This window comes from Camelus ferus, chromosome 16 (assembly GCF_009834535.1).
Source record: "Camelus ferus isolate YT-003-E chromosome 16, BCGSAC_Cfer_1.0, whole genome shotgun sequence".
Taxonomy (NCBI): Eukaryota; Metazoa; Chordata; class Mammalia; order Artiodactyla; family Camelidae; genus Camelus; species Camelus ferus.
The window spans coordinates 4,871,302-4,894,073 of record NC_045711.1 but is presented as its reverse complement, the minus strand read 5'-3'; the positions used below and the strand labels follow the sequence as shown (position 1 = coordinate 4,894,073).

The following is a 22,772-nucleotide window of genomic DNA, read 5'->3' as shown; positions in this document are numbered from 1 at the left end:
AAGGCTTGTTGATTCTACCTCCACAGTATCTTCATATTTGCCCTCTCTTTTTCCCTTCTCACTACTGGTTCATACCTTTATCACCTCTTCTCTGAACATTTCTGGTGACTTCCTAATAAGGTCTCCTCTTTACTAGTCTTTTTTTTTTTTTTCCCAATCTATTTCCGCATAAAGCAACAAAAACAATTTACTGAAAAATTCCTCTGGTCATGGACCTTTGCTTCTCAAAAATCGTCCAGATCCCTGAGGATTGTCTTGCTGTATCTTTCTTGTGTCACTTACCACTTTCTCCCTTCTTTTAAAACTATTTGTGAATTTTTCTCATTTCTCCCAGGAGTTTGTAAGCTCCTTGAGAGGAAGCCACAAAAATGTGTGTATTTTTGACACTGCCTGCATTGACTTACACATCCTACTTATGTAATAGATGCTTTGAATGAACTAAGAAATATTAAGAGAAAATGTACTATTACCTGAAGCATGATCACTTAATATTCAGTCTTTTTTGTAACATCACAAATAAGATTTTTTTATTTATCACCCTTATAGTTCTGAATTTTAAACAGATTTTTGGACTGGTGGCTCATATCCATCAGCTTGTTCAACTTTAGCATCTGTCTTATCCCCAGTAGCTTTTGCAAAACCACTGCCTTCACTATGATACATGAATTCTCCCAATTCAAATTTGGGGATTCAGCATTTTTGCTTTGCTATCAAAGTCATCATAGGGCAGATTACTAGATTGGCATACCTTTTCTATATCTTTTCCAACACTATCTGAAATCAATTTATTGACCACTTTTTTAAAGTCATTGGGATATAATTTCCATCATCTTCTTCTGGATTTGGCAGTCCTGTTGGTGCTGCGTGTGAGGTCTTCTGAATCTGACTGTTGCGTTTTTAAGTAAAACCAACACAGAATAGATAGAGCTAATAACCACCCGTAGTCTTGACATCAACATGAGCATCGGTCATGGGCTGCCATTTTTTGACCGTGCAGCACATTTTATCACAGGTAAGATCTGTGCCCTGGAAATTAGTCGAACAGTTTTTGCCTTGAACATTCTCCATAATTAGCTTAGTTTTCTAAATGCAACTTCATCATTCTCCAGATCAGCAAAGCACACTTCAAAAACATGATTCTTCAGGCCATCAGATGTGATTTTGGTTCCTTAAGTTCTCATGACTAGTTTTTTCAATACTTTTTATATTGAATATAGCTGGTGGTTTCACATCTTACCAATCTTAGAAAATGGATCAACCGTTTTCCTTTCGGCTCCCTTTTTGCTGCCTTTCATGAGGCGCTTGTTCTTGCAGACTGCCATGTTGCTGCTCAGAGAGACAAAAGGGAATATTCAGTCTTATTCCAGTGAAAAATAAAAAATAAAACAAAAAATACAGTGAGCACAGAAATCATCTTACATAAAAAAGATTGAACTGTTTTGCATATTTGAGTTTAATAATCTGATTGTAAAGCACTATAAATTAAAGAATCTTTCATTCAATTAAAAAAATCATCTGAGAGCAATGGTTGAAGATAATATAGAAAACATCCTTAGTTAAATGACTTGTAACCTTTAATTCACATTAAGTATAATAATGTTTGTAAAGTTAAATACTTTAGCAAAAATAAAGGTGGTTGTGATGGCTTGTTTATTATGTAAGCTGCATAATCAAAGAAAAAGGAAAATTAAAGACATTAAGATTCAAAGAATTTGAAAAATAAATTATTTGCTTGATGTATCCTAAAAGATTAGTGCAGCCAGTATTATTGATGAGGAATGGACGGGGGAGAGTGTAGCTCCAGCGGTAGAGCGCATGCTTAGCAGGCACGAGGTCCTGGGTTCAATCCCCCGCACCTCCTCTAAAAATAAATAAGTAAACCTAATTTCCTCCTCTCGCCAAAAAGGAAAAAACAGAAAAGAAATAATGAGGAATGGATGGTTGTGGTATTTTTGTGTTTAAAACTTACACAATAGGGTAGGAATGTTGTACATATTTACTGAGAAGAATATGGTTTGAATAAGTTTGCTTTTCTAAACATCTCTTCAAGTGACCGAGCTACTTGGATTCTTTTTCACAAAGTATTAGGTTACTGACTGTGTGAAACTTACTGTTTCTTATTACTCCTATCAATATAGGAAATTGAGAATTATGTTAGAAATAAGAAATGTAAATTTCTTAAAACTTCATTTTTTTAAAGGATACAGTATTTTCCTTCATGTTTATAGTGGTTAGCTTTCTATTGAGTATAATTCATGAGTTTGTACACCATCTTAGATTAAGTAGTTCCTCAAAGGATGTTTTATAGTCACTGGATTTAATCTTATTTTAAGGGAGCATTTCTTAGGTTCTGTTTAGGACTGCTATTTTTAAATTAATTAATACTTGCCACTTAGTCTGATTTATTGAAACTAAGCCACCAAATTAAGTTTAAATATCTTTTACTACCTTGCATTAAACGTATTTAAGAATGAAAAATACTTTTTTTTAGCTTTAATAGGATCCTTTTCTCATTCAGAAATTTCAAGCTATTTACATTATTTTATTAGTGAAAGCATGCAACACCAAAAAAAAAGTTAATCAGTTGTAACGTAGCTCTCATTCTTATGGCCAGTGCACTTTCTTTTTATGCAGGAATAGATTACCTATAAACATCCGCACTACGCATGAGGTGATAATTAAAGTTTTTTTTTAAACATTCTTTTGGTAATGATAGAATATATGTTTGGTCATTTGATTTAAGAGACAATGGGAAAGGATTTAATAGTGATTATATACTCGCTGAAGTGCTTTTAAGATTCCTTTGATGGTATTCTTTGTTAAGCACATTTTCCTATGAAGTGTTTGTCGTCGTACATACCATGTCAATGCCTGCTGGTTTTTCCCCTATGAAATATCTGTTCTTTCACATACAGAGATCTATGAAAGAGTTCAGGGTGTAGATGATCAGAAACCCAGCAGGATGCATTTTCATATAATTCAGTGCCAGTTGAACACTCTGGGTGTCGGTTGCTGCTGGGACCTGTTTTTGACTCTCTTGAACCTTACTGGCTGTGGTTTGTCTGGCCATCACATGACTTCTCTGAAAATTCCCCCTCCCCTTCATTTCCAGTAAACTGTTTGAGTAGGAGTGAGTCAGAGTGAAACCAGCTTCCCTGTAACCACAGGGCTTGTTAAAGAATTTGTCAACGTGGACTCTAGAGGGTTTGCATTAAGCTTTGCAGTAACTGCTATGGTTTGTGTTGCGTCAGGAGTTCCACAGAAAAGCTTCCTGCTCTCAGACTCTCTTGCTTGTTTGCAAAGGGTTAAACCTTACCGTGATGCACATTAGCGACACACGTTTAACACATTTCTTTATCATTTAAAGGCCGAATCAAAGCTACCGAGGCTCACTGTAGTTTCTCTTTTCAGAGTCAAGCAGCCACACCCAACAACGTTAAGTTTTTGAAAAGGCAGGCCTGCTAGATCTTCTTTCAGAGCTGGCTCATGATTTTACCACAAAGTACCATCAAGATTAAGCAATTTTAAGTGGTCTCTTTTGAAGGATTCTGTTGCAGGATGTTGCGACTACTAGCACAGTTAGCTTTGGTACACAAAGGTCACTTAACTTGCATTTGGTTGAACAAGAGAAGATACTTAAAACAGTTCTATAGTTGTAGTTTCTAAGCACATTTAGCATGATTTAGAGTGGAATTCTTAATGCCTCATTTTACTTGCTTTCTCAGGAAGGTTTTACTTTATTTTGAATTCTTCTCTTGCCTCTCCACTCCCAGACTTTTAATCTTTCTTCCTTTTCGGACTCTTCTCTATTTCTTTAACCCATTGTTATAGTAGTATTAACTAACTAAACAGGAAAGAGTTGCAATTTGATGCAAGCTGCCAAGTGAATGTCTGTTGTGTGCATTCCCGAATCCGTTTGTTTTTACATATTCATTTCTATACTTAACCATGTCATCTCGACCAAACTTTTATTTTAAAAATAAATTTAATGAATACATTTAATTTCAGCCTCCTGAAAATCATTTTATTCTGCTAACCTTCTATCATAACAACAACAACAAAAATTTAGGGAAAAGAACATGGTAGAAAATTTTGAGCTAGTTATTCCTCACAGGAAAGGATACTACAGAATAATGAACGTTTGAAATTGTTTATTTTAGCAATGCTCACTAACTCTCAATGACCAAATTAAAATAGAAAAAGAAATAGTTGTTTTAATGAAGAAACAATTCTAGTTGAAATTAAGTGAGTTAAAAATGAAAATAAGAGGTTAATTCAGTGATTTACAAAGTGCGGTAAGTAACAAATGTTTAAGGCTTTTCTTGTTAGTTTGCTTTACACATTGGAGAAAAATAATAGTTTTGTTTTATGTCTGCTTTGTTCTTTTCATTTGCACACCTGTTTATAGATATGGGGGAGAAATAAGCAGTGGGCAGGCATTAGGTTACCTTTGTTGAACTAATTTAAAGATTTTTTTTCAGGTTTATGTTTCAAACACCTTTTGTAAAATGCCTTTAGAAAGGCCCCTTTCATTGAAACTTGGACCAGCAGACTGTATGTATGATGTGCTTTTTTTTGCTCATGAGTTTGCAAATCAGTAACACATTAAATACAAACCCACCCTCTGTTGTAACTGCTGAATGCTCCTAGGGGTCCTTGCCTAAGATCAGAGTTAATGCAAGACACGGGCAGCATAATAACTATTATGCTCATTTCCTATTACAAAAGATGTTTTTATTTCTAATTAGTCAAGATTTTTGGTTTGCCCATAATAGATCTGTAGTTCCCGCTTCCTGAGTATTTTTTAAGGAATTTTCTCTGGTAGAACGTTCTTCCCATTTTCCTGTCTTGGGCCTTACAAATGATTGTCATGCTTTTAAACATGCATTTAAGTGGGCATGATAATTCATCCAGTGTTCCTCTCAGAAGTAGAAGTGTACTCTAGATTTCTGTGTCCCGTTTCCCTGATGGGGATCTGCATCAATTAATGTATCAAAACTTGTAAAAATTTATATTTTTACTACTTCTTAAGGTAAAGACATTAGTCAGTTCATAGCCTGTTATTTAAAGCCATGCTTCCATTTGTTTGAAATTTGCCTCTTTCATGTTATAAAGGGTACCACCCTCATTCTAGTATTGCAAGTTTTTTTTTAACATACATCCCCTTTCCTCTTTTCATACCTTTATAGATTTTAGTTGGTTCCCCTTTCTAAAGAAGATAATCATTTACTTTTTATATCTGATAGCCCCAAAACTCTGATCATTTTAATACCCCCTGCCATGGATTTTTTTTCCCTAAATTCCTTATATCTTTTCTAACATTTAGTTGTCAGAACTGCACGTGATTTTCCAGGGACAACTACATAACTACACTTTTTTTTCAGATTTCTACAACTGTATAGTCCTATTAGGCAATGTGTTTTGCTGATGTTTTTAATAAATTGTTGACCTCAATAAGCTGTTTACTTGGGAGACTACTCTTTTCTTTGTTTATAGCTTAAAACTTTTATAGCCCATTATTTTATATTTAAATAATTTTCCCTTAAATATGTCATCTTGTTCTTGTCCACTTGGAAACTTACCTGCCATGTTTCCTCTTTTCCCCTCAGTTTATTGCCATGAATTTGACACTTCCTACTTTAAAATTTTAATTTCAGCTGTAGATTTGTGGTTTTTTGTATTTATATATATTTATTAAAGTATAGTCAGTTTACAATGTTGTGTCTGTAGATTTGTTTTTGTTTGTTTTTTCCCTCTTTTTTCTGCTGTAGATTTGGAACTTAAACTCTTCCTTTTTCCAGGACTATTTATAAACTTAAGTAGGATGATTGGTTCTATCTTAGGAGAGAATCCCACTATTTACATTTCTCCTAATAGAGATGGACCCATTTATCTTTATCTTTTGTTTTCAGTCTCTTAAGTTTCCTGTCCCTGACAGTTTTGTAAATTCTGTACCGACATAGTTTTCTTAGCTTTGCATGTTTAAGTTCATCTCAACCATTTTTACCTTTTTCTTTTTTTTTTTTTTCTCACAGACTAGTATTATTGTTTTCACATGTACAGTAGATTGTCATATGCTTTCTGTTTTTTAAATTCCAATTTGAATCTGGACATAAAAGTTATTCATTAATTACTTGTAACTAAAATACAATCTGTTATAAAGTGCTAAAAATGAAAGGTGATTTTTTTTTCCCCTAGCATCAACTAAGATTTGCTAAATACCCTTTCTGATGAGACATGAGGAGATCACATGAGGAGATACTGGCTTCAGACAGGAAAAAAGAGAAAAGAAAAATGCATTACTTGTGTAATGTGTCATTTCTCATAAATCTTGCACACACAGACAGTTTCCCTGAGTGTCTGGAGCACTGTTGTTCTTCCTGGGCTGCAGGGTTCATTGTTATTTCAAGTAGAGGCCAGGCAAGCACTGATAGGAGGAGTGCCTGCCTGCCTGCCTGCCTGCCTTCCTTCCTAAGAATTACCATATGGTTTCTTCTCAACAGAAATCTAAGCAGGCAGAGAGAGAGGAAGGAAAAAGACGCAACAGATACTGGCCAGTTTTACTGCTGGTAACTTAAGACCGTGAAAAGGAGGAAAAAGCTCTGTATACTTATCTGGAACTTCCAAAAATACTTCTCTAGTTTTTTAATCTGAAAATGTTAACAAATGGTGATGGTCAGCCCCTGAGAAAGCCTCCTGAAACCTTACTTCTTCCATCTCTTCTTTCCTCCTAGACTACCCAAGAGGTATTTTATGTCTAATAGATGATTTGTGCATTTTAAAATTAGTAATCATAGTGAGGTAACCATTACAGGTGTAAATAACTAAAGAATGCCCTCTTTATTTTCTGGAGACAAGAATATGTTGATTAAGAAGGAGCATTCAGGAGCAGTAATCTCATCCATCTTTACCCTCTTGCGATGGAGTATTTAGTTAAGCTAATTGTTTGCACTGGCAAAGCAGGTTTGCTAAATTTTCGATCCTTAATGCATTTTCTTCCTGAACCCTCCTCTGCTTTATAGCCCTCTTCTTTCCTTGATATTAACATGTTGCTTTTCTTTTTGAAATAAACGAAACAAAATAAAAAATCTCATACCCCTTACTGGTGTGTGATGTTGCACTAGCACTGAGCTCACATGTTTGACTAAGAATTCTGAGTCTTAGGATTTTTTTATCTTTTGACAGAAATGTAACTCTAGTCTAAACGTTTTGTCACATAATCAGTTTTGTCTCTTAATTATCATGGTGATATTATTATCATCATTTTACAGAAAAGATGAAGAAACTGTGGCTCAGAGAAGTTTGAGAACAACATAGTTGGTGTGCTATCATTTGATGTCGCAGAAAGTCTGTAGAATTGATCTTCATATTCTGTTTCTCTAAGCATTTTTCATCCTTTTTGTTTTTCATGCTTTCCTTTTCATTGTATATTTCCTGAGCCATCATTTCTTTCCCCTTCTCTCTACTAATTGCAACCCACCACTTACATACACATACTAGATTATTTATTTATCTCAAGGGAAAAAACTTGCTAGAACTCTCTTCCCCTGCATTCTCAGCCTGGCTTATTCGCTCACCTCCTTTGGGTTTTTAATATGTCACCTTTTCTGTCAGACCTTCTCTGACCATCCTATTTAAAATTACAACTTCCCTGCCACCTCATGCTGTAGTTTTTGTCTCCTCTCACTAAAATGTAAGCTGATTGAGGGTCCAGATTGTTATCAGTTTAATTCAATGTTGTATCCCTTGCTCCTACAGTAGTGTTTGGCATGTAGTAAATACTTGTTAAATATATGTTGAATTAATGGATGAAGCATGATGTCTTTGTATTCTTTATTACCACATGTGAGGGGAGGATAGTTACCAGCTTTATTGGGTTGAATTGAATAGCTTTTAAATAAGAATTCTCGTTTTTGAAAAAGATTCTAATTTTGTCTTCTAAAATTCTATATGAGCAAAATCTACATGTGTTTTATTTTTCAAAACTCAGCATTTGAAGCTTTTCATTTCCTCTTTTTATGCTTGAATTTATTCAATCTTCATATGTTTGAATTATCAAAGCTGTTAATTATCTAACACTCACTAGAACCATCTGTAGGAGAAGGGGAAAGTTTAGGGTTTTTTATTTCAATTGAAATTTATTATCAGTTGGCTACAGTGAAGCAATATTAAAAGTAATATTAATACTCTTACAACAAAAGTATTTTGAAAGGGGTTTGGCACTGTCTAGTAAAGTTAGATGTAAACATAACTTACGATCCAGCAGTTCCATTTTGTAGATTTATACCTAGCAGAAAGATGCTTCCAGAGACTCATCCAAGAATACTCATAGCAGCGTGATTCCTAACAGGCCCCAAACTAGATAAAACCGTAATGTCCACCACAATAGAATAAATTAACTTAATTTTGGTATATTCATATAAAGGCAACAAATTGATTATTGCTACATGCAAGTAGGAATGAATCACATGAACATAATATTAAGCTACATAAGCCAGAAATAAGAAGATCTACTATATAATTCCATTTATATAAAGTTCAAAAATAGCCAAGCTACATCTATAGTAATAGAAGTCAATGATAGTGGTTATTCTGGGGGAAGGAGTAATTACTAGGAGTGCCACCAGTGGGGTTTCTGAAGTTTTGGTTATGTTCTATATCTGGATCTCGGTGGTAGTTAACATGGGTGTGTTCATTGTAAAATTCCACCAAGATGTATATTTTAGACTTGTATGCATTACTGTGTATTTGTTGTACGTCAGTTAAAAAAATAGTTTTACCACCTTCCGCTGAAGTAAATTTGGTGGCAAATATATGAGTACGTGAAGAAATCCATTTAATTATGACCTTGAACCAGATAGCTGGTAGCTTGCTATTTTAGGCACAACTCTCTGAAATGTGTGTTGTTCACAGATTATAGATTCCATGTGTGTTATTTTTTATGTGGAAAAAAAATCTTACTAGTCATGCAAGATACAATGTGGATGAAATGTCTTAGAACCTGCTACAGACACAGTTGCCTTTTTATTAATGAGTTTTGGATCTTTATTTTTCCATATCCCATAATACAAACTGCATTGATTGTACTTTACAGTATAGATCCTGTGCATGTATAACTGAAATAACTGTTTCGTGAGGCAGTTATTTGCTTGTGTCACATGTATTGATTTCACATCTTTAGTTTGTTCATTAAAAAACAGAATGCTGTTTGTGACCCACTAAATTTTCATAATATGCAGTCTAATAAAACTGCATTAAGTAATAGAAATGTATGAACAGGGTTTTTAGTACTTATTAAATTTAGCTAGTTGCCAAAGTAAATATTTCTTGCTGTTTCAAAAACTACATGAATCTTCTTTACTTTATAGATTTTGATTGATGTGAAATCTGATTTTTTTGTTTTTTATATAATCCCGCCCCTTTTTTTGAAGGGGAAAAGATGGTCACTATGTTATTCAATTTTATTTTTAGTATGTCAGAGAAAGGGAAACCATATCCCATATCTAGATAGTGACAAAAGCAAGCAATTGACAATTCTAGCTATAGAATCCAGTACTGTTTTACGATCATTATTTTTAGCTCCCTAAAAAGTGTGCTTGTTAGCTGGGATATGAAGAAGGCAAGATAAATGTTTACTCGTTACACATTGAAGTACACACACAGATTTCTCATATTTGTCATTTACAGTCTTGATTTTTGCCACATCTGTGAGCCAGTTGAACCATTACTTCCTTAATGGTTTGCTTTTTCTTCATTTTGAACTGCTGAATTTTTATTTTTTTTATTTGAGATATAATTGGCACATAGCATTGAATTAGTTTTAGGTGTATAAAATGATGATTTGGTGTATGTATATATTGCAAAATGATTACCACAATGAATTTAGTTAATATCCATCACCACATATTGTTACAAAATTTTTTTTTTCTTATGATGAGAACTTTTAAGATCTACTCTCTTATAAACTTTCAAATATACAGTACAGTCTAGTTAACTAGAGTCACCATGCTATACATTACATGCCCAGAACTTATTTATCTCATAACTGGAAGTTTGTGCCTTATGACCACCTACACCCATTTCGTCCATCCTCCATCCATCTGCCTCTGGCAGTCACCAGTCTGGTTTTCTGTTTTTGTGACCTCAGGGTTTTTTTTGTTTTTTTTTTTTTTGATTCCACATATAAATGAGATCATATAGTATTTATCTTGTTCTCACTTATTTGACATAACATAATGCCCTCAGCATCCATCCATGTTGTTGCAGATGGCAGGATTTTCTTCTTTTTTCATTACTGAATAATATTACAGTGTGTGTCTATCTGTCTTTATGTATATATCCCACATTTTCTTCATTCATTCATCCATCAGTGGACACTTAAGTTGTTTCCATGTCTTGAGTATTGTAAATGATGCTGCAATAAACAGATTTTTTTTTCAAGATAGTGATTTCATTTCTTTTGGATCAATACCCAGAAATGGAATTGCTGGATCATATCGTAGTTCTGTTTTCACTTTTAGTAAACTCCGTACTGGTTGTAACAATTTACATTCCCACCAACAGTGCACATCTTTTTTTCTACATTTTTGCCAACACGTGGTATCTCTTGTCTTTTTTATGATAGCCATTCTAACAGTTGTGAAGTGATATCTCAGTATGATTTTTATTTCCCTGATGATTAGTGATGTTGCACACCTTTTCATGTACCTATTGGCCACCCTTGTGTCTTTCTGGAAAAATATCTGTACAGGTTCTCTACTTACTTTTTAATCAGATTTTTTTTGTATTGAGTTGTGTGAGTTCCCATATATTTTGGATATTAATCCTTTATTAGATACATAGTTTGAAAATATTTTCTCCCATTTGGTAGGTTGCCTTTTCATGTTGTTGAAGGTTTCCTTTGCTGTACAAAAGCTTTTTAATTTGATGTAATTCCACTTGTTTATTTTTTATTGTTGTTGCCTTTCCTCTGGTGTCATATCCAAAAAGCATTACCAAGACCAATGTCAAGTAGCTTACCCCTTATGTTTTCTTCTAGGAGTTTTATGGTTTCAGATCATATGTTCAAGTCTTTAATCCATTTTGAATTGATTTCTGTGTGTGGTGTAAAATAGGGGTCCAGTTTGATTCTTTTGCATGTGGCTGTCCAGTTTTTTCCAACACCATTTATTTTTCAACATCATTAATTGAAGAGACTATTCTTTTCCCATTGTATGTTCTTGGCTCTTTTGTCATAAATTAATTGATTATATATATGAGGGTTTATTTCTGAGCTCTCTATTCTTTTCCATTGATTTGTGTGTCAGTTTTTAAGCCAATACCATACTGTCTTGATTACTTTAGCTTTGTCATACAGTTTGGAATCAGAAATCATGACGCCTCCAGAAAAAATAGAAAGAAAGCATGATGCTTTGTTCATCTCTACCAAGGTTGCTTTGGCTATTCTGGGTCTTTTATCATTCCATACAAATTTTGGAATTGTTTTTCCATTTCTATGAAAAAATACCACTGGAATTTTGTTAGGGGTTGGACTGATTCTTTTAGATTGCTTTCAGTAGTAGGGACATATTAACAGTGTAATTCTTCCAATCCATGAGCTAAATATATATTTCCATTTATTTGTGTCTTCAATTTCTTTCTTCAGTGCCTTATAGTTTGCAATGTACAGGTTTTTCACCCCCTTAGTTAAATGTATTTCTAGATATTTTGTTCTTTTTTTTCACACAATTGTAAATGCAATTGTCTTCTTAATTTCTTTCTGATAGTTGACTATTACTGTATAGAAACACAATAGATTTTTGTATATTGATTTTTTTAATCCTCTGACTTTACTGAATTAGTTGATTAGTTCCAACAGTTTTTTGGTGTAGTTTTTAAGATTTTCTATATATAACATCATGTCATCTGCAAACAAAGACACTTTTTTTTTTTTTTTTTTTTTTCCATTTGAGTGACTGTTTGTTAATTGCTCTGGTTAAGACTTTCAGGAATATATTCAATACAAATGGTAAGAGTGGGCATCCTTTCTTGTTCCTGATCTTGGAAGAAAAGCTTTCAGTTTTCACTCTTGAGTATATTAGTTGTGGGCTTATCATTTTTGCCTACTTTCTTTTTGTACCCACTTTGTTGAGAATTTGTGTCATAAACGGGTATTGGGTTTCTTCAAATCCTTTTTCTGCAGCTATGAGATGATTATATGATTTTTAACCCTCATTTTGTTGATATTGTGTATCAATTGATTTGCAGATGTTGAACCATCCTTGCATTCCTGGAATAAATTTCATCTGCTTATGGTGAATGATTCTTCTAAAGTGTTGTTGAATTCAGTTTGCTTAAAAAATTGTTTTTCTTGGAGATTTTTGCATCTGTGTTCATCTGGGATATTGGCTTGTAATTTTCTTTATGTGTAGTGTCCTTGTCTAATTTTGGTTTGGGGGTAATGCTGGCCCCTTAAAATGAATTTGAAAGTGAACCCTCCTCTTCAGTTTTTTGGAAGAGTTTGAGAAGATTGATGTTAGTTCTTCTTTAAATGTTTAGTAGAATTCACAAGTGAAACCATCTGGTCTTGGACTTCTCTTTGTTGGGAGGTTTTTGATCACTAATTCAATCTCCTTACTAGCAATTGGCCTGATCAGATTTTTTATTTCTTCATGATTTAGTATTGGTAGATTGTAGGTTTATAGAAATTTATCCATTTCTACTGGGTTGTTCAATTTTTCAGCATATAATTATTCATAGTAGTTTCTTATGATCCTTTGTATTTCTGGGGTATCAATTGTCATGTCTTCTTTTTATTTTAAATCCTCTTTTTTTTTTATGAGACTAGCTAACGTTTTTGTCTGTTTTGCATATCTTTTCCAAAACTCAGCTTAGTTTTGTTGATTTTTTTTCCTGTTGTTTCTCTAGTCTCTATTTATTTCCACTATGATCTTTGTTATTTCCCTCCTTCTACTAACTTTGGGCTTACTTTGTTCTTTATGTTCTAGTCCCTTGAGGTATAAAGTTTAAGTTGTATTTTTGAGATCTTGTTTCTTAATGTATGCATTTATCAGTACAAATTTCCCTCTTAGAATTGCTTTTGCTGCATCCCTTAAGTTTTGCTATATTGTATTTCCAGTTTCAGTCTCAAGGTATTTTTTTATTTCACTATTGAATTCTTTGAGCCATTGGTTATTTAATAGCATGTTGTTAGATCTTCACATATTTGTGAATTTTCCAGGTTTCTTTTTGAAATAGGTTTCTAGTTTCATACCATTATGGATGGGGAAAATGCTTGCTATGACTTAAGTCTTATTAAATTTATAATATCTGACTTACATTCTAATACATAATCTATCCTGGGTAATGCTCCATGTGTCCATGCTAAAGAAAATGTGTATTCTATTGCTTTTAGATGGAATGTTCTGTAAATGTTTGTTAAATCCAACTGGTCTTATGTGTCATTTAAATCCAGTGTTATTTATTTTCAGTTTGGATGATCTATCCATTGGTAAAAGTAGGGTATTGAAGTCTCCTACTATTAGTGTATTGCTGTTTATTTCTTCATTTAGATCTCTTAACATTGCTTTATTATTTTGCTGTCTCTTAGTTTGCTATAGTCTAACGGGTCTCATGGACGCAAGCCCTGTAGGCTTCCAAAGCTAGATGTTTTAGGGTGGAAGTAAAAGTTGGGGCATCAGGTGTGGGTTTGTGAGGAGCCAAACCTTTCACTCTGCAGGAAGAAGCTGGGAGTTGTGGGTTCCTCCCAGTTTTGTGTCACTGCACTGGGCATGGGATATATGGTTAGTGTGTTTCTCAGCTTCTCCTACCCCTTCGATGTGGGTTTTTATTCATTCACCCAGTGTGTAGGAATCACCCTGTGAGTTTCTGGATTTCTTTCATAGGGAATTGTTCCTTATGTAGCTATAGATTCAGTGTGTTGATGAGAGGAGGTGAGTTTAGGAACCTCCTATGTTGGCATCTTGAATCAGAACTCTATAATCTTTTCTTAAGACTTCTAAATCCCTAAATCATCTTCCAAATGAAATTGCTTTGCTTTTCTGAAACGTGTTTATATGATGTGGTTTTTTTTTTGCACTATTACAGAATTTTACCCTAATTTCCAATTTAAGTAGACAGTCCAGTGATTATCTCTGACTTAGTAATATAAAAGCTATAAATTGGATATTAAAATTTCATTTTCAAATGTAGTTGTACAGCTCTGTTCTGATCACTTTTTTTGGCAAAGGTATGTGTATTTTGTAATCCAGCATCCCATAGGTACTGTATTAAGTAGTGTATTAATTACTTCCTATTGTCATAATCACTTTATTTCACCAAGTTAATACCCCTACTTTTTCTTGTAACTCAAGAGTTTGTTTCCTAACAATCTTCATCTCATAAGTTTGAGTCCATTATAACTCAAAAACAGAATAGATGATATATGACTCTTTTGAAATTTTACTTCATTTAAAGGAGGCCTATTCAAATATGCAACATTAAAACATATTAATTACATTAATGATATTGTTGAGGATATCATTAGTAAGATAAAATATTTTATTCACCTTGATTTTAATGAATTCATGCGCTATATCTTTATGTGAAAATGGCTCATAATGAGTCTTGATAATGGGTAGGCAATTGCAATTAAGACACACTTCAGTCTATTTTTAAGAGAAGATTTAAAAATTATGAGTTATATTTCATTTAGTTTCTGTGAAGATGGTCGTATCTTTTAATTATGTTATTTACTATGTAACATTATTTCATTGTAGAAAATATGTAATTACATGCTTATTAGGATCTTAACAAGTTAATAGTGTAAAATGATGGTCTACAATGTTGAAACAGCTTACAGTATTAAGTCATTACTGTTCAGTTCTATTTCTGGTTAATAGAGAATAATAATATGACACAACATATTTGATTAGGACACAGGAATAAACAAGTCATTTTTAGACTTCACAAATATGGTATATTTTAACATAAATTCCTATTATACACAAGGAATTATTGTTTGAAACAGTTGCTCTGTGGTTTTTAATATTGACTGTGGAACTACTTTAATGTCAAATCCAAGAAGAACAATAGCTCAGCAGAGGTTGTAACATATAATGGGTTAAGATGGCAGTTAATTTATAAAACTACTGACCAATTACCATTACATTGATGGTGATAGGTCAACTAAAACTAACGCTAAAACTAACTAAAACAAGAAATCTTGGAATTTCACGTGATCACTTCTCATGCAAATGAAAAGGCTTATTGTTACCATTAGAAGATAAATATATTTCATATATATAGATCCAAGTTAATCTCAATTCAAAACCTAGTATTTTGCAGGCTAATTATAATTAGCCATACAGTTTTCTGTTCTCTCTTAATCATAAATATGTTTCTTAGGAAAATGAAATGTGTAGCAAAAAGTAGTACAGGAATATTCATATTTGAAGGCATTGTCTGCTTTTCTTTATTAATCCTTGAAATCTCAGTGGTAAGGACTTATTGTAACTTTTCTTCATTTTTTCTTCTGTAGTCACTGGAAGAATGTTCCTAGTGTCTCTCATTCTTAGTTTCAGAAGCATGATTGATTACATACACAATCACTGTCTGTGGGAAGGAGAAAGATAATTTTATTTTCTAGTATTTTGTGCATTTATTTTTAAAAAATAGAAAGTGATATATGATTATTAATTATAAATGCATGCTACTTATTTAGGTAGAACTAGAAGGCGAAACTTTCCTCTCAGGCACCAAAAGTTGTGAAATACGTAAATGTTGTGAAATGTGAATCCAGAGAAATGAAACTACTAAAAGGAATTTGGTTTTAGTTGTACAGATTTTTTTTTTTTTAATGAAGAATGACAGTTGAGGAAGTAATCAAATTGAACTTGCTACACTGTTCCCACAAACAAACCAAAATGATTAAAATGAAATATTAATTTCCTTTGAATATTTAACTTGAATATTGAATACCTAACATGTTAATTTGTTAAACCTTTTCTTTAAATTATTGTTGTTTATTTTTGGTTCACATTTTTTCTTGGCTAGTTTATTTTATTTGGTGGCCTAAGAAGAATGAAGAAATTTTTGTTCGAAGTCATTCTTTTAAACTTTAGTTTTAAAAAAGGTTGGCTTTTTGTTGTTGTTGTTTTGTTATGTTTTTCCATTTTCTGCTGAGTGTGTGTATGTGTGTGTGTGTCAAGTTGGGTTTATTGTCTACTATTATACATATGGTACATTTCTCTTTAAAATCAGACAGGAATATAAATATTTTAGTGCATAAAAATATTACTTTTACATCATAAGAAAGCTGTCAAATTATGCAAATAATGAAAAAGTACAGAAATTGTTCAAAAATAAAGAATTTTTAAAACTACAAAGCAGCAAATAAGGAACATACAATTACACTTAATATGTAACATTTAGAGAATAAAAGCAATGTTTTCAGTAAAATCTCTTAACAAAGACTTTAAGGTCATATCAGTAAGTTTTGAATATATGACTTTAAAAGTGAAATAAGTTTACAATAAAAACAACAAAAAATAGTTGTGTGTTTATGAAATCTAAACATGAGTTAATTTACTATCATAAAATATTTTATATTTGGTACCAGGACTAGTATAATGTTTCCTTGAGTTCATTTTCATTATTCTGGCAAGGAAAACCATCAAGAAAATACTGCCTCAAGCTGCATACTCTGCTACTGTTGGTTTCCTGTAATGAAGCAACTGTGCAGACTTCGTATTAGTTCAATTTAAGTAACTTTTTATGAATTATTTAATATATAAATGTAATTTTAATTCCGAGAATATTGTGAAAGACCTGGAAAATAGATTACAGGAACTGAAAGTAGCACAGTCATTGTGTGTGTGTGTCTGTGTGTGTGTCTGTGTGTGTAACACACAGTAAATACGATTTATGAAATCCATTTTCCGTAGATTACTTTCAGGCTTTTTAAAAAGTAAAACTCTCCATTAAAAAAGCACTTGACTTATTTTCCTTATAAGCCATGCTAGCTAAAAATTAATTTTAAAAGGCGCGGAGGTAAAGGGAGCTTTCTATTTCACTTATTTGGATAGAGTAAGTCTTCCTTCAAATAAAGATTCTTGAAGCAACATTAAGGATAATTGGTGATGGGCAACCAGGCATCTGAAAGAACAAGGAGTCTATCTTCCCTTGTTCTTGTCTGATTTATTTTCAGCGAAGAGATTCTGCCAAGGGATATATAGCTCCTTACTTTCAGGATGTTTTTAAAAACATGATCTCTGGAACTTTTGTATGCTTAAATTTTTTTTTATTTTGTATGTTAGGTGATCTGCATAATGTTAAACACTTTTTCTTTATATAAACCAATTAGTATTCTTACCTCTTTTCTAGTTTAAATGTATGTGTGTATGTATCTCTGTAGTAGAAAAATACTATCAGTTTAAAATGATAAAAAGTTTCTTCTGTGTAGCACAGGAAACTGTGTTCAATATCTTGTAATAATCTTTAATGAAAAAAGTATGAAAATGAATATATGTATGAATATGCATGACTGGGACATTGTGCTGTACACCAGAAATTGACACATTGTAATTGACTATACTTCAATTAAAAAAATTTTTTTAATATATATATACAATGGTGGCAGTATCGTAGTCACTTGGTTTAAATAAATAAAAGATTCTAAAGCCTTGAAATTAAGATAAAAGAAAACAGGACATCAGACATTTTAAATACAACACTTTGTTGATCTTGTCTAATTTTAAATATTGAAGACTGCATAAATACTATGATAGAAAAATGTTCCCACATCAATCTGACTTAGAAAATAGGTTTATAAAAAGTTGTGTTGTCTTTAGAATAAAATTTATATAATTATTTTGTTTGTTTTACTTTTTCTTCACAATTGAGTACCATTTTGCCTCTCTACTAAAGTAGATTTGCTGTGAAGATATCAAGGGCTGTAAAGAAGATGTTTTCCTGAATTTATATTTTTTAACCCTTTGGCTATCATAATTAAATTTTTATAACTAGTTCATAATCTGACAGTAATTTTTGGTATTTTAAAAACTCAAAACATTTCTATTTATTATGGCCAGTTTTTATTTAGTGCTCTTATGAATTAAAAATTTAGTAATTTGTGAATTGTGTAAATTATTCAAAATAAGTGGAAGTGTAGTTTGTTTTAAAATAAATTACATGGGAAAACTGATTTTGTTATATGTTCCTAAACCGTTTTTAAATCAGTACTTTACATTTAATGCAGTAAATGTTAATTTAAGAAAAATATCTTCAGTTAGAAATAGGAATAAAAATACAAAGAGTCCTTAGCTGCAGTAATTCAGTTATTCAAAATTATTAAATCTTATATAATTTACTTACTAAAAGAGTAAGCCAAATCCTAAGAAGAAAAATTTTGTCTTTGGAAATAAACTGTAAAATTACAAAGTTTAGTGATTAACTTTAAGAGCCTGTATATTTGAATTTGAAAGTGTTTGTGTTAACTGTTAATATCTCTTTTTTTGAGGGGAAGGTGATTAGGTCTATTTATTTTTGATGGAGGTACTGGGGATTGAACCCAGGACCTTGTACCTGCTAAGCATGTGCTCTACCACTGAGCTATACCCCACCCCCCACTTTCAAAATCTATATTATGGTTTAGTTCCTTTGACTTTTTCACCATTATCATCAAGTAATTAGGAGGAAGGTTTAGTTTTGTTTTTAATTTCAGTATTCACTGTTGTGATAATCTGATAGAGCTGTTCAACATAATATTATGGGTTAAAAATTTTTTTTGCGTTTATTTTTTAAAATTGAAATACACAACTTCTGTTGTGGATTAGCGAGGTGCTTTAAGCCCTGTTTCTATTCTCTGAAGGAACCTTCTACCAAAAGATAATACAAAAATATTATGATCATTCTATAAGATTGTTGCCTATTAGAGTATTGAACTAAAGAGAGAAGAGGTTCTATGATGTGAAGACTTATTGAAATTTTGGAGTACATACCATTTCAAGACCAGAAAACAGTTGAAGTCAAACTTCAGATTGAGACTTTTAAGAAAAAATTGTGTACATATATTTAATTGCAGCATCCACATGCTGAAAGAAGAAATTGTGAAAATAAACCAGCAAGCCAAATGCATGTTTCAGCATGGGAGGTGGCATAGTGAAATAAAAAGGGCTGATTTCAGAGACTGAAGAATCTACATATACCCCAGGATTATTAAAAGGCTCAAATGAAATGTTTGTGAAAACCATTTTATAAAACCTAGTACAAACTTTACAAATATAGGATAGTATTTGTTTTGGGGGGTAATGAATGCTTAGTTATTGCCACGTAACTAGGTTTTTTTCCCCCATCTTCTGGCTAGTGGTCAGTAGAGGTGTCTTCATTGGCTGTCTTAAAATCCTGTGATACAATACCGTGATGTCAGTCAGGGAGTAAATCTGCTGAGTTATTGAAAGAAAGAGAAAGAGATATGTGGTGGGCTAGAATTTCCAAAAGAATGAGTTGGTTCACAGTTAGTTTATAGCATTTTGTTCACCCCTAGATAATCCAGAAAGAATCTGAAAAATAAAGTATTTTGGCTTATTTTCGAAACGTGATAAAAGTTTATCTTTAAGGATGGGTAATTAATGTTCTATCAAGATTTTATTTGCATGTCTTTCAGTGTAGCCTGCTGTGATTTTTTTTCATCATTCATCTCATCAAATGAATCAATGCTTTCAGATTATGAGACATTTAATATGATAAACTCTATAAAGAACCATTTTTCCTTCTTCCTTCTACTTTTCATTAATGTTTTGATATCCTCCTTTTATACAGGACTTTGCCTCTCGGGCTAAACTGGCAGTTCAAAACCTAGTACAGAAGGTTGGATTTTTTGGAATTTTGGCCTGTGCTTCAGTAAGTAAATTGTATTTTTATGGTAGATTTATATTGTTATCAAATTTATTTAAAGGTACATGACCAATTGAACAAAAATGTTATCAGCTTTAGGGAGTCTATAATTTTATTAATCTATCATCTTACTCATCAAATGAGCTGTTTCCTGTTGGATATGTTCCTATTTTGTTTATTGACTTTTAAGCATTTCATCATACCATGATGATTTCAGATCTAAATGGCTTGATGTAGTAAGAACAACAGAGGCAAAATCCATCCTTCCCATGAAGAAAATAGAGTAAAGTGCATTTAACCAAATAACGATGACTGAATTCTTTCCAGGGTTATAGATAGGTAGTCTTTTCGCGAAGTTTCAGGCACTAGTTATAAAGGAAAATTCATATAAAACCTGCCTTAAGTGATTTTAACACCTGGTTAGGTATTTGAAACATCTGTGGCAAGGTTAGGGCATCTTTGGCTATTTGTGTAAAAAAAACTTAATGTCTCAAATTGCAGATTTGTGAAAATGACATTCCTTGATGAGTTCATGTTTATCCCAGTCCTTCTCTAATGTAATAGAAACAGTTATATTTGAAATGGAGTATTTTGATCAGAATTTTCTTTGTTACTCTGTACACAATTGGTAGTTTCGTGGTGGATTTGGCCAAAGTGATATGATAAAATCTGCAGTTATAAGTAAAATTCAGAAAATTATTGTCTACTGACACATAGTTACTTTGTCCATTATATATTACTATCTCTTGGCAATACTAGAAATTTTCATAATCTAACTTTTCTTTTTAATGTAGAAGCTCTTTATCACAATATTGATCTCAACTGAGTAATTTGCAGGTGTGTTGTGTTGTGGTGTAGTGGGATGAGAACTGGCTTTGGAGTCAGGCTTACTTATGTTCCTAAATCAGGTTTGCCTCTTAGCTGTGAAACCTCAGTCAAGTTAGTCTCTTTGAGCCCAAGATTTCTAATTTTTAAAATGGAGCAGTTAAGACACTCTGCAAAGGCTAATGTGAGGATTTAGGATATTATATATGAACTAACACAGTACCTAGAACACAAGTACTCAGCCATTTTTTATTGTTATTCATCAGTTTTGTCTCAACCACTGAGTGCTTGGATGAGGAAATGAAAGGGGAATTTCCTTTCCTCAAGGATCCTGAAGTCTAGTGAGGGAGACAGTTTAAATACAGTGGTAAATGAAAGGTGCCGTGGAAGCCCAAAATAGGATTAAGCTCAGAGGCCTAAAGGAGGATAACATCCTTAGCTGAGAGGCTGAGAGGACAGCATGGGAGCCGTGTGGCTGCGTTGAAATCCTGCTGTGCTGCCACTGACATGAAACAAATTGCTTAACTTGTCTATCTCACTTCTCTTACTGGTAAAATGGATGTAATGATATTGTATATAGCATTGTTTGGGGGATTAAGTGAGTTACTGATGTAGAAACCTTAGAAAAATACCTAACAATTCAATATGGGGAAAATACAAATACCTTTAATTTATTACAGAAGACAATTATTCTTTAGCACTCATCTGTGCTTTTGTCTTAACCTGCTAGAATTCCACTTTCTGTATTAGCCAGTCTTCTTTGTATTTGACTAGGAATAGTCAATATTTAACATAAATTAACAGGTCAATTTGACCCTCTAGGAACTCTTTACTAGAAAAACTCTAGTATTAATAAGTATGTAGACTTGATTTAAGGTGTAAGAAGTTTATTAATTAGTTATTTTGTTAGCATTTAAACTAAGATAAACTAAACTCCTAGTTGGGGGAAAATCTTAAAACTACTTAATATTCTTTTAATTTTAATCTTCCTTTCTGTGTATTTAGTTAGCAGTTGAGAAAAAAGAATAAATAACATGCACGTGTCACAACAAATTCATTGGTTATGCTCTTCTGAGAGTATCCAACATATACTGAGGTGTCTGACATGTTAACACATTCTAATTTTTATGTACTCTGATTTACGTATCTTGTATACTTAAAGTTAATTACCATTTCAATATGTAATGAAGTCTGATAATAAAGGAAAACAATTAAAATTTTAATTCATAGAGTTGTGAGAGTCATGAGAAAATATAAGAAATAACAGCTGTAAGGATGTAGAAGTGGTATTGCTATTACATGGTTGTAAGATAGATGAAATTGCATAGAGCTTTTGAATTTGGATAAGAAAAAATAAAACTGAGTTATTGAATCCAAGTGTTATTAACAAAAGAATACTTGAATTCTAATTTAGTTATGGCATTGTTTTTAAAAGAACATACGTGACAAATATCTTTTAAACAACTGGGCTTTTCTTTGAAAGTTCAAACATGAAATTACATAAATTAATTGGCTTATAAATGGTTTGACCAACTGACACAAGGAGAAGAATACTTCTGTGGGAGAAAAATGGATGAAATGCTCAAAAACAGCTTGTGGTTTCTTTGCATTTTTACATGAAATTGTCCTTTGGCATTCCTGAAATGTGGGAATGTTCAGAAAAGGTATTTGTTGTGAATCACTCCTTTGTCTGGGACCGATTATTCACAACATATGAATCTGTGCTCTTGTATTTCCACACTTGATTTTCATTCTAAAATAAATCACATGGCCCCATGGCCGGCCTTGGGCTGTCATAAAATACAATACAAATAATGAATTTTTTTTAATGTTGAGAAATTAAAGCACATCCACCTATAAATGTATTTGTGAATTTACAAGAATGGTTTCTATAGATTTGAGCGCTTTCTAGATAATCTTATTTTAAGCTAAAGATTTTAGAACCCTAGTAACTACTGAAATAATCTTAAGGCTTTTTCTTCATTTATACCTTACCTTATTTGTGCTAGAAACTTGTCCATTTCTTCTAGATTGTCCAATTTATTGTCATAAAGTTGTTCATAGTATTCACTTAC

At 32.4% G+C, this 22,772-nt stretch overlaps 1 protein-coding gene and 1 pseudogene across 3 annotated transcripts in view; one reads left to right on the top strand and one right to left on the bottom strand.

Moving 5' to 3' along the window:
- Positions 1 to 22,772, top strand: part of VMP1 (vacuole membrane protein 1) — a 105,726-nt gene that overhangs the window by 60,099 nt on the left and 22,855 nt on the right. For all 3 annotated transcript variants that reach the window (XM_032498383.1, XM_032498384.1, XM_032498385.1), the window contains one exon: positions 19,798 to 19,878. In XM_032498383.1, the coding sequence (XP_032354274.1) occupies positions 19,798 to 19,878 (81 nt within the window). The remainder of the gene's footprint in view (positions 1 to 19,797; positions 19,879 to 22,772) is intronic.
- On the bottom strand, positions 507 to 2,048 carry LOC102515515 (annotated as a pseudogene).